General features: G+C 49.6%; 1 protein-coding gene across 1 annotated transcript in view; it reads left to right on the top strand.

Annotated features, from left to right (window-relative positions):
* The window catches only part of LOC124545877 (collagenase-like), a 179,044-nt gene extending 166,519 nt beyond the window's left edge, over positions 1-12,525 (top strand). Inside the window, exon 9 of the mRNA XM_047124837.1 lies at positions 12,355-12,525. Coding sequence (XP_046980793.1) covers positions 12,355-12,525 — 171 coding nt within the window. The remainder of the gene's footprint in view (positions 1-12,354) is intronic.
* The last annotated feature ends 1,093 nt before the right edge of the window (positions 12,526-13,618 follow it).

Here is a 13,618-nt window from a genome sequence, read left to right as displayed (position 1 = left end):
CGTCCGGTGAGACGACCGACCGAACGACCAACCAAGGTCGTCCTCACTCAAATTATGAGTGTCGGCAACGGACGGGCGAGACTTGACTGTCCGGAGCTCACTGCAGCTCCTACCCGACTCAACTCGATGTCCGTTCGGAACTCGGAGACACGGCGACCCGGGCACACTGGCTCGGACCTACCCATGAAGAGGTAACTCTTGCCCATCGGCGACGACATCTCTGCACGAGGAAGGAACTGACCCGTGTCCGGCAAGATGACGAACTGACGAGGCCCAGAAACGGTCAAAAGACCAAATACACGTCACCCAATAGGACGACCAACCGGCTGTCGTTCCCGCTCCAATCTCCTTCCGTCGGACAGTTGATGCGTGTGGCCAGCGATAGGCTAGTACTGGCTATCCGCGCCTCACTGGTCCTCCGTTCCCGTCTCTCCTCTGTCCCCGACCGCTGCTCCGTCCCGACTGCTGCTCTGTGCCCGACTGACTTCCAGACACACGACGACCCAAGAATACTATCGGTCGCTCCAGAGATAGTACAACATAGCACTTATCGATAAGCGCTGCTGCTGCCACTCACGGGCAGGTAAGGCAGGAAGTTAGTGACGCCAGTAAATGGAATAAGATAACGAGGCAGCAGTAGGGTAAGAGAAGATGACAAACGATAAACGGAATGGACACGAGCCGGGCACGGCTTACATGAATCTCTTTTTGTCGAGGAACATGTACGTTCTGGTCTGCTGTTTATGAGCTAGGCACATGGTCATGCTGCTGATACTACCAGCCATTAAAATTGCTACACCAAGAAGAAACGCACATGATAAACGGGTATTCATTGGACAAATATATTATACTAGAACTGACATGTGATTACATTTTCATGCAATTTGGATGCATAGATCCCGAGAAATCAGTATCCAGAACAAACACCTCTGGCCGTAATAACGGCCTTGATACGCCTGGGCATTGAATAAAACAGAGCTTGGATGGCGTTTACAGGTACAGCTGCCCATGCAATTCAGCACGATACCACAGTTCATCAAGAGTAGTGACTGGCGTATTGTGACGAGCCAGTTGCTCGGCCATCATTGACCAGACGTTTTCAGTTGGTGAGAGATCTGGAGAATGTGATGGCCAGGGCAGCAGTCGAACATTTTCTGTATCCAGAAAGGCCCGTCCAGGACCTGCAACATGCGGTCGTGCATTATCCTGCTGAAATGTAGGGTTACGCAGGGATCGAATGGTGGAAATGGCTCTGAGCACTATGGGACTTAACATCTGTGGTCATCAGTCCTCTAGAACTTAGAACTACTTAAACCTAACTAACCTAAGGATTCGAACCAGCGACCGTAGCGGTCACGCGGTTTCAGACTGAAGCGCCTAGAACCGCGCAGCGATCGAATGAAGGGTTGAGCCACGCGTCGTAACACATCTGAAATGTAACGTCCACTGTTCAAAGTGCCGACAATGCGAACAAGAGGTGACCGAGACGTGTAACGAAAGGCACCCCATACCATCACGCCGGGTGATACACCAGTATGGCGATGACGAATACACGCTTCCAATGTGCGTTCACCGCGATGTCGCCAAACGTGGATGGGACCATCATGATGCTGCAAACAGAACCTGGATTCATCCGAAAAAATGACATTTTGCCATTCGTGCACCCAGGTTCGTCGTTGAGTACACCATCGCAGGCGCTCCTGTCTGTGATGCAGCGTCGAGGGTAACAGCAGCCACGGTCTCCGAGCTGATAGTCCATGTTGATGCAAACGTCGTCGAACTGTTCGTGCAGATGGTTGTTGTGGTGCCACCGCCAGACACCACACTTGCTAGGTGGTAGCATTTAAATCGGCCGCGGTCCGGTAGTATACGTCGGATCCGCATGTCGCCACTATCAGTGATTGCAGACTGAGCGCCGCCACACGGCAGGTCTAGAGAGTCTTCCTAGCACTCGCCCCAGTTGTACAGCCGACTTTGCTAGCGATGGTTCACTGACAAAATACGCTCTCATTTGCCGAGACGATAGTTAGCATAGCCTTCAGCTACGTCATTTGCTACGACCTAGCAAGGCGCCATTACCAGTTACTATTGATGCTGTAAAACATGTACCGTCAAGAGCGATGTTCACCAGTTATGGATTAAAGTTAAGTATTCCAGCAGCTATGTACGTTTTTTGCTAGTCTAATTTCCTTGACCTTTTCCAGACCTCACGCCAGCCTGCGTGAGATAAAATGCATGCCTTTTGGCTTCCTCTCATAGGGGGTTGGTGCTCTTGCCAATCCACAACATTTGGCGACGAGGCCAATTCGCGATCATAACTATACTGCCCTGATTTACTTGTGTAATATCTTCGCCACAATCTCCAGATGTACTGTCCGAAGTTTATCGCTTACAGAACCAGCAGACGCAGGCCTTGCTGGATGCTCTTGGACAGCTCGTCCAGGGTCAACGTGCAATGCAAAACGATGCGGCGGCCGCCGCTCCACCGCTCACGCAGCCACAACACACAGTTGCACCAACTTTTCAACCTTTTGATGCTGCACTGGAAAGCTGGACGGAGTGGTCACACCAATTTGGATTCCATCTTGCCACCTACAGAATTCAAGGTAACGAGCGGCAGCCTTTTTTGTTAGCATCCGTCGGGGTGCACACATACCGTGTGATAGTCAAATTATTTCCCCCACGCGACGTAGCAACTCTGTCCTACGAAGAAATTTTGTCTGCATTAGATGCATATTTCAAAGAATCAGTCAGTGTAGTTGCCAAAAGGTATACCTTCTTTCGTACAAAACGTATGGCCAGACAGACTAATCGGGAGTGGGTTGCAACCTTGCAAGGCCTTACTAGGGATTGTGCTTTTGAGTGTCAATGTGGACTCCCTTATTCAGATGCTATGGTACGTGATGCAATTGCACAGAACGTTTCTGACACACTTGACTTTGCTCAGGAATCATTTGAAACTTCGCCACCCATGTGTCAGGTTAACCGGCCCGCCGGGCGAGCTGCACGGAACAGTAAACAGTCCTCGCGCCAGGCCGCGCCAAAGCCGCCAGGCTCTCAGCCACGTGTATCGCTCCGGCAAGCAAATGCAGTGCTGAAATCATGCCCGCGGTGTGCTACTAGACATTCGCGTGAGAATTACCCATCACGCCAGGCTATTTGCTTTTTCTGTAATAAAAAAGGACATGTTCAGAGTGTTTGCCAGAAAAGCTCAGATCGGACACTCACAACCATTCCAGGTGCTTTGCTTCACGCTGGAATCGGAATCGAACCAAGGATACTCCGGCTCGTGAAACTTCCCCCATGGAAATTCATGTAGTTCATTCCACTCCGCCCAGTGCCACTCTCTCTAACAGTGACTGTGTTCGTCCCACAAATAGTGTGCGTCGACATCGACGGAAATCCCGTCAAGTCGCAAGTGATTATGTACCAGTGTCAGTTCACATTGCACGAGACAGTCACTCATGTCGTCAGCAGGACAATAAACTTTTTGTAGATGTGGACATTAACGGCAAAGTGATACCGTTACAGCTCGATACCGGAGCTGCAGTTTCACTGATCAATCAAGACACGTACAAACAGCTGGGCACACCTCCGTTGCGTGCCGCAAATGTTAAGCTCAGTAGCTATTCAGGAAAAGCAATCCCTGTGTTAGGACAGTGCAGCCTTCTGGCAACATACAAGGAACAAACAAAACTTGTGTCATTTTACGTCCTTCGTTCTTCTTCTGCAGTGAACTTGTTTGGTTTCGATTTATTTCAGTTGTTTAACTTGTCTATAGTAAATCAGGTCCTATCAGTGAACCAGACTGTGCCTTCGGACAGTGTTTCTCGTCTATGTGAAGAATTTACAGACATTTTTGCACCGGGCCTTGGTTGCGCTAAGAACTATAAAGCACATTTGGAACTGAAAGTAAACGCGCAACCGAAATGTTTCAGAGCGCGCAATGTTCCCCACGCATTGCGTGATGAGGTCGCAAAAACATTAGACGATTTGGAATCACAAGGTGTAATTGAATGTGTGCAGGCTTCTCTCTGGGCATCACCTTAGTAATTTTGCAAAAACCTTCCGGAAAATTGAGACTTTGCGTGGACTTCAAGGCAACAGTGAATCCACAACTAGTGACTGCAACTTTTCCTTTACCCCGCCCGGAAGATCTTTTTGACCAACTGTGCCCGGGTAAATATTTTTCGAAGTTGGACCTAGCAGATGCGTACTTGCAAATACCGGTGGACGAAGAATCCCAGCGCGTTTTGGTGGTTAACACGCATCTTGGTTTGTATCGCTTCAAACGACTGCCATTCGGGTGTGCATCCGCCCCTGCATTGTTTCAGCAATATCTACAAACTGTTTGTGCGTCGGTCCCTACTGCAGCAAACGATCTGGACGATATTGTGATCTCCGGAAAGACGGAGGAAGAACATTTAGTCAATCTCAGAACATTATTTCAGGTCTTGCGACAAAATGGTCTTCGCTTGCGGAAGGACAAATGTATGTTTTTTGCTCGTGACTTACCCTATATGGAACATGTACTCAATGCCCAAGGCATACATCCCAGTCCAGACCACCTCCGTGCCATTCAAGACTTGCCTTCGCCGCAGAATTTGAAGCAGCTACAGAGTGTGCTGGGAAAAATAAATTACTATAACAAATATGTTCCTCATGCCTCTTCCATTTCAGCTCCGCTTCATCGCTTACGCCGTAAAGGTGTTCCGTTCGTCTGGACGACGGAATGCGAACGCGCCTTTCGCCAGTTGAAATCGGCGTTGCTTTCCAATACTTGCCTTACGCCATTCGGTCCCCGGAAGCCCCTTTAGTTGATGGTGGATGCATCGGATTTCGGGATCGGTGCTGTGCTTGCGCACAAAGATGGTTCACACGATCTCCCTATTGCCTTTGCGTCCAAATTGTTCTCGTCTGCACAAAGAAATTATTCACAGATCGAGAAAGAAGCATTGGCTCTCGTATTTGGTGTTACAAAGTTTCATGATTTCTTGTATGGTCGTCACTTTACCATCATCACAGACCACAAACCTTTGACATCGCTTTTTCATCCGACCAAGCCTGTACCTCCACGTACAGCGCAGAAATTCATTCGCTGGTCTATTTACCTCTCGCAGTACCGCTACGATATCTTGTATCGGTCCACTGCTAAGCACGGAAACGCCGATGCGTTGTCCCGTTTGCCTGTTGCTGAGGACAGAGCATTCGATTCCTCCGAACTTGCTTGCATGTTCATTGATTCGGAAAACGATGACGTGGTCGGCTCGTTTCCGATTGATTTTCGTCGTGTAGCTACAGCCACAGCTGCCGATCCTGTCCTGGCTACCGTTTTGCGTTTCATTGCTACTCAATGGCCCTTGTCAAAGTCACGGATCGGGGATCCGTTGGTTCGCCGATTTTTTGCTCACAAGGAGAGATTTTTGTACTACGTGGTGTTTTGCTGTTGCGTTCTGATAATGATCAGTCCAGGGTCGTGGTCCCACGTTCGTTACAGTCCTCTGTCTTACGGCTTCTCCACCAAGGACATTGGGGTATAGTGAGAACAAAACAACTTGCTCGTCAGCACTGTACTTGGTTCGGAATCGATGCCGCGATTACGAATATGTGCTCTTCTTGCATGGTGTGTGCCGAACAACAATCAGCACCACCGCGGAAATTCTTTGCATGGCCAAAAGCCACTTCCCCTTGGCAACGCTTACACATCGATTTTGCTGGTCCATTCTGGAATGCTCGATGGTTGGTTGTGGTAGATTCATTCAGTAATTTTCCTTTTGTTGTCCGGACGTCTTCCACGACGTCATCTGCCACCATCCAAGCGTTATCCGCTATCTTTTGCATTGAAGGTCTTCCACAGACTATTGTTTCCGACAATGGCTCACAATTCATGTCCGCAGAATTTCAGTCATTCTGCAAGGCCAATGGTATTCAACATCTGACGTTCGCGCCGTTTTTGCCACAGTCAAACGGTGCCGCTGAACGTTTGGTCAGGACTTTCAAGTCACAGATGTTGAAGTTGAAAGCGTCGCATTCTCGGGAGGGCGCGTTATTGCTCTTTTTGTCCTCGTATCGCTCTCAGCCCCGAGATGGTCGCTCGCCGGCTTAGTTGCTGCACGGTCGCCCTCATCGCACCTTGATATCTTTGCTACAACCGCCGCATCAGGTTCCTGTGCAGCGGCAGACACCTGCTTTTGCTCCAGGCGACGTTGTCTACTATCGCAACTATCGAGGTTCACGGCGTTGGCTCGATGGGCGCATTCTTCGCTGTCTCGGCCGCGCTATGTATCTGGCTTTGGGGGCCTCTGGTGAGGTGCGTCGGCATCTCAATCAGCTGCGCCTCTGTCGTCGCACGGGATCTGCCGCTCCCCGTCTGCTTTCAGCGACGGTGCCGTCCGGTCAGCGCCCTGGAGACCCATCTACTGGCTCGCCTCAGCCCCAGGTGTTACCGACGCTGCCTTCCATTTTGACCCATGGCGACGCGCCGCCGCCGCCGCCGTCGCCTGTTCTCCCGCCGGCGACGCCCGCAGTGGACGCGTCGCTGCAACCACCGGGCGCCTCCCTGGGTCACGCGCCGCCGATCGCTTCCCGTGACCACTTGTCCTCCGACATGGACCTCTTGCCCGCTCCGGACCATATGGCGTCTTCGCCCGTCGGGTGCCCCGGCCCGATGGAGGTCGACCCTTCGGCCCCTCCTGTCTCTCTGGCGGCGCATACACCGCATGTTGGTGTGCACGCTGGAGCAGGTTTTCAGGCGTTTCCTAGCTCCCCTCAGACCGAATGGCAGGGTGAGGGTGGCACAGCCTCGCCTGTTGTTAGGCTCCCCACCTCATCGCATACGTCAACATGGGGTCCTCCCCACGGCGGGCGGAAGCCTTATAACACAACCGTACGCCGATTTGCGGGGGAGGAATGTGGTGTCACCGCCAGACACCACACTTGCTAGGTGGTAGCCTTTAAATCGGCCGCGGTCCGGTAGTATACATAGGACCCGCATGTCGCCACTATCAGTGATTGCAGACCGAGAGCCGCCACACGGCAGGTCTAGAGAGACTTCCTAGCACTCGCCCCAGTTGTACAGCCGACTTTGCTAGCGATGGTTCACTGACAAAATACGCTCTCATTTGCCGAGACGATAGTTAGCATAGCCTTCAGCTACGTCATTTGCTACGACCTAGCAAGGCGCCATTACCAGTTACTATTGATGCTGTAAAACATGTACCGTCAAGAGCGATGTTCACCAATTATGGATTAAAGTTAAGTATTCCAGCAGCTACGTACGTTTTTTGCTAGTCTAATTTCCTTGACCTTTTCCATACCTCACGCCAGCCTGCGTGAGCTAAAACACGTGCCTTTCGGCTTCCTCTCATAGTGGGTTGGCGCTCTTTCCAATCCACAACAATTGTTGTCTTGCAAACGTCCCACCCTGTTGACTCAGGGATCGAGAAGTGGCTGCACGATCCGTTACAGCCATGCCGATAAAATGCCTCTCATCTCGACTGCTAGTGACACAAGACCGTTGGTATCCAGCACGGCGTTCCGTATTACCCTCCAGAACCCACCGATTCCATATTCTGCTAACAGTCATTGGATCTCGACCAACTCGAGCAGCAATGTCGCGATACGATAAACCGCAATCGCGATAGGCTACAATCCGACCTTTATCAAAGTCGGAAACGTGATGGTACGCATTTCTTCTCCTTACACGAGGCATCACAACAACGTTTCACCAGGCAACGCCGGTCAACTGGTGTTTGTGTATGAGAAATCGGTTGAAAATTTTCCTCATGTCAGCACGTTGTAGCTGTCGCCACCGGCGCCAATCTTGTGGGAAGGCTCTGAAAAGGTAATCATTTGCATATCACAGGATAATCTTGCCGTCGGTTAAATTTTGATTCTGTCATCTTCGTGGTGTAGGAATTTTAATGGCCAGTAGCGTAATAAATGGCAATTTTTGTGCAATGTATACATTCATTATTATGACCTTAAGGATTCATTTAAGAGAATATGTTGATTAGTAAAAATGGTCCATTTTGTGTAAGCTACACTGAAACACCAAAGAAACTGGTATGGGGATGAGTATTCAAATACAGAGGTATCTAAAAAGGTAGAATACGGCGCTGCCGTGGGCAACACCTATATAACAAGTGTCTGGAGCATTTGTTAGATCGGTTACTGCTGCTACAATGGCAGGTTATGAAGATTTAAGTGAGTTTAAACCTGGTGTTTTAGTCGGCGCACCGGCGATGGGACACCGCATCTCCGAGGTGGGGATGAAGAGGGGATTTTCTCGTACGACCATTTCACGAGTTTACCGTGAATATCAGGAATCCGGTAAAACATCAAATCTCCGACATCGCTGCGGCCGGAAAAAGACCGTGCCAGAAAGGGACGAATGACGACTGCAGAGAATCGTTCAGCGTGACAGAAGTGCAACCTTTCCGCAAATTGCTGCAGATTTCAGTGCTGGGCCATCAGCAAGTGTCAGCGCGCGAACTATTCAGCGGAACATCATCGATATGGGCTTTCGGAGCCGAAGGACCACTCGTGTGCCCTTGATGACTGCATGTCACAAAACTTTACGCTTCGCCTGGGCCCGTCATACCCGCAATTGTACTGTTGATGACTGGAAACCTGTTGCCTGGTCGGACGAGTATCGTTTCAATTTGAATCGAACGGATGAACGTGTACGGGTGTGGAGATAAACTCAAGAAACGACGGACCCTGCATCTCTGGAGGGGACTACTCAAGCTGGTGGAGGTTCTGTAATGGTGTGGTGCGTGTGCAGCTGGAGTGGTATGGGACATCTGATACGTCTAGATACGATTCTGACAGGTGACACTACGTAAGCATCCTGTCTGATCACCTGCATCCATTCATGTCCATTGTACATTCCGACGGACTTTGGCATTTCCAGTAGGACAATGTGGCACCCCACACGTCCAGAGTAGCTACACGAGTGGCTCCAGGAACACTCTTCTAAGTTTAAACACTTCCGATGGCCACCAAACTCCCCAGACATGCACATTATTGAGCATATTTGTGATGCCTTGCAACGTACTGTTCAGAAGAAATATCTACCCCCTCGTTCTCTTACGGATTTATGAATTATGGTGTCAGTTCCCTCCAGCACTGCTTCAGACATTAGTCGAGTCCTTTCCACGTCGTGTTGCGGCACTACTTCGTACTCGCGGTGGTCTTACACGGTATTAGGCAGGTGTACCAATTTCTTTGGCTCTACAGTGTATAATTCCTCAAAGGTCGTCGTTGAGGTCCTGAAACACCGTATATATTCTGTGGAAGTGTTGGTTCTTCTTTATCTACTTCATTGTTCGTCAGGTTTTACGTTCCTAGCGAGTTGCTGAACAAAAAGTGATTATCACTATATGTAGACATTGAATTCTCCTATAAAACTGGTGACCCCAATATAAATGTTGTTCCACTCTGCACATATACACTCCTGGAAATTGAAATAAGAACACCGTGAATTCATTGTCCCAGGAAGGGGAAACTTTATTGACACATTCCTGGGGTCAGATACATCACATGATCACACTGACGGAACCACAGGCACATAGACACAGGCAACAGAGCATGCACAATGTAGGCACTAGTACAGTGTATATCCACCTTTCGCAGCAATGCAGGCTGCTATTCTCCCATGGAGACGATCGTAGAGATGCTGGATGTAGTCCTGTGGAACGGCTTGCCATGCCATTTCCACCTGGCGCCTCAGTTGGACCAGCGTTCGTGCTGGACGTGCAGACCGCGTGAGACGACGCTTCATCCAGTCCCAAACATGCTCAATGGGGGACAGATCCGGAGATCTTGCTGGCCAGGGTAGTTGACTTACACCTTCTAGAGCACGTTGGGTGGCACGGGATACATGCGGACATGCATTGTCCTGTTGGAACAGCAAGTTCCCTTGCCGGTCTAGGAATGGTAGAACGATGGGTTCGATGACGGTTTGGATGTATCGTGCACTATTCAGTGTCCCCTCGACGATCACCAGTGGTGTACGGCCAGTGTAGGAGATCGCTCCCCACACCATGATGCCGGGTGTTGGCCCTGTGTGCCTCGGTCGTATGCAGTCCTGATTGTGGCGCTCACCTGCACGGCGCCAAACACGCATACGACCATCATTGGCACCAAGGCAGAAGCGACTCTCATCGCTGAAGACGACACGTCTCCATTCGTCCCTCCATTCACGCCTGTCGCGACACCACTGGAGGCGGGCTGCACGATGTTGGGGCGTGAGCGGAAGACGGCCTAACGGTGTGCGGGACCGTAGCCCAGCTTCATGGAGACGGTTGCGAATGGTCCTCGCCGATACCCCAGGAGCAACAGTGTCCCTAATTTGCTGGGAAGTGGCGGTGCGGTCCCCTACGGCACTGCGTAGGATCCTACGGTCTTGGCGTGCATCCGTGCGTCGCTGCGGTCCGGTCCCAGGTCGACGGGCACGTGCACCTTCCGCCGACCACTGGCGACAACATCGATGTACTGTGGAGACCTCACCCCCCACGTGTTGAGCAATTCGGCGGTACGTCCACCCGGCCTCCCGCATGCCCACTATACGCCCTCGCTCAAAGTTCGTCAACTGCACATACGGCTCACGTCCACGCTGTCGCGGCATGCTACCAGTGTTAAAGACTGCGATGGAGCTCCGTATGCCACAGCAAACTGGCTGACACTGACGGCGGCGGTGCACAAATGCTGCGCAGCTAGCGCCATTCGACGGCCAACACCGCGGTTCCTGGTGTGTCCGCTGTGCCGTGCGTGTGATCATTGCTTGTACAGCCCTCTCGCAGTGTCCGGAGCAAGTATGGTGGGTCTGACACACCGGTGTCAATGTGTTCTTTTTTCCATTTCCAGGAGTGTATTTCCCGCGTTCCGTGTAATGGTCGCGGAAGACGCGCACGATATGCTACACGCAATAGGCAGCGATGTCGAGCATCTCCAGCAAGGCATTGTTTTGGAGCTATCATCATCTGTGCGACGATCAATGAACACCGAGCTACGTGCAAATCTGACTTTGGATCAAGTGCAATCAAATGCGTCCGATACACCTGCCACGCCATGAGGTACCATCAAGGTTACCAGTTCCGGTGCTCTGATCCGCTTGACGATCGCACAGATGAGAGAAGTTTTCTCACCGGCTCCTTTAGCTCTTCCGCGTCGCCTAATATTATGAACGCCGTCGCATATGCTTGCAGGACCTGTCGTTTTCACGTCAGAATCCCCGCAAATAACAAGGTTTCTGCCTTTTAGTCATTGTTGACAACTACGCACAGCTATGTGCAAAATTGAATGTAATATTTCTACACTTCACTTACCTAGAGCGCATCATATTTGCATGATAAGTGAGTACAGGAGTGCAGTTAAGAAAGTGCAACACGCTTGTAACTGTAAACGAGTCACTGTTTGGCTTTCAAGTTGGAACGGATCTACAGCTTGCACTGTGAAAAGATCCTGCATTCGCAAATCCTCTGCTGCTCAGTTTACCGAATGAACGAATACGTTCGTACGTAAGCAACACCGTGCCCGGGCCGAGCTGTTAGTGAGAAGCGACTACCGCACGGGATGGCTACGACACACCTTTCCAAAGAAACGAAGACATTGCAGGTGCGGGAGTAAAACCCTGATTGCGTAGTAGGCTGTGAGATGGATCACTGAGGCTGCCCGTCACAGTGACAAGGCGTAAATGTTTCTGAATAAAAACACGTGAAATAAAATTACGCGAGCTTTTTGTCAGGCACTCCTTAGCCATTGTCAAGTGATATGACTGCCAGAGGGCTGGTGGTACACCCATTGCACTAGCTGCCTGCTGTGACGTCACTGGAGCTCGCAATATTCACTGGATCCCATAGTGCGCAGAGCTGCAGGCCACCGTCTCTGGCAGTGCTTGACCGAAAGCTCGTATAATATGAACCACTTGACGCAGCTGGAAACCCGGTAACTTTTTATTCAATGTCACCATCGCGAGACTCTGAATCCTTGCAAAAGCGGTATTGATTTGTCTAAAATTACTGATCGTTCAACACCAAGCGGAAACGCGTTGTAATAAAACTGAAAACTTTTCTCATTTTCAACCAGATATGAGATGAATAATATAGATTATCTTTTTTGGTGGTGAATCTTACGTCACTTGAAAATGTACTGACTTCCAGCTTTGAATGTGTTATCTGCTTGTAAATATGACTTAGCAATAGTGTGCTTTATTAGTTACGTCAAATATCAACTGTACGTTAAATATCACCCATGCATTAAATATCACCCATCCGCAGTATGCCGAGAGACTGATTGTTTCGCTCAATACTGGATGAGGGTTACTCATAAGGTTTCTCTTCTTCCTCATAGGGCGACAACGGCAGTCCTTTTACGTTTGGGACCACCACGGGCTATGTGGTGATTGGCGTGGCCAGCTTTGTGTTCTCAGAACACTGCCTGACCGACTTCCCAACTGGCTTCACGCGCGTCACCAACTACCTCACATGGATCTCTAAAACCTCCGGGATCAAGCTGACCTGATGTCCACGCTTCCACTTCACAATACAAAGCCGTCTATAATGCTCCCCGAACCACCTTCTCACAGACATTAACAACCACTATGTAGTGAAATTTCGAACATAATTAAACATTTCAGCTGAATCGTAAATGTGTGTTCGACTATCACTACACACTACCTTAGCCATTAAAGTGCCATACAAGGTTCAAGAACAGAATAACATGGATCACAGTCAGCAACTGCTGCGACTGGGGACACGATACACCGTGTTGGCTTGTACAAGTCTTCATTATGTGATTGTGGTCAAGAAGAAGATGGCAACCACAACTTCTTAGGCTGCCCGAACAGATACGAAAGTACAAGTCAACTATTACCCTTATCACAATGCTGATACACGGCTAAAGGACTGCAGAGCAAATATCCCTTAAGCGAAATATGGTGGTCTTCTAATATGATGCCACATTGCAGGTGAGTGAAAAGTCTTTTCTCGATTAGAAAATTTATTTCTGGTTTATGTGGAACTCTGATAGATAAAGCTATGCGTTTTATTGCAAAAAAATGGTTCAAATGGCTCTCAGCACTGTGGGACTTAACTTCTGAAGTCATCAAACTTAGAACTACTTAAACCTAACTAACCTAAGGACATCACAAACATCCAGGCTCGAGGCAGGATTCGAACCTGCGACCGTAGTGGTCGCGCGGTTCCAGACATTAGCGCCTAGATCCGCTCAGCCACCCCAACCGTCTTTTTATTGCAAATGGTAGCTTCACTCATAAAGAGTTTAATGGCATGTTGAAGGACGTGATTGACGAGTGGCTCACTGAGGTTTTTGTGACAGAGTATGTTGTGCTAACGGAATCTCTTTTAATTAATCTTTCCTTTTAAAAGCACACAATTTTTGACCTTCGGAATCTACACAGAATTTCGACCTTCCAGCGTCTAGAGAATGAAGCCTGCAACAGTAGTGGGGAAAAGTGCATATGGGATAAATGGTACCACTGTTCTCCTTACTTAAATAAACTGGCCACTTGGCCTACCATATTTATGTAAACAAACTGGTAAATTTATGACCATAATACACTCCTGGAAATTGAAATAAGAACACCGTGAATTCA

The sequence above is a fragment of the Schistocerca americana genome, chromosome 8 (assembly GCF_021461395.2).
Source record: "Schistocerca americana isolate TAMUIC-IGC-003095 chromosome 8, iqSchAmer2.1, whole genome shotgun sequence".
NCBI lineage: Eukaryota > Metazoa > Arthropoda > Insecta > Orthoptera > Acrididae > Schistocerca > Schistocerca americana.
The sequence above is the reverse complement of the archived record's forward strand: the minus strand, read 5'-3'. Positions and strand labels throughout refer to the sequence as shown.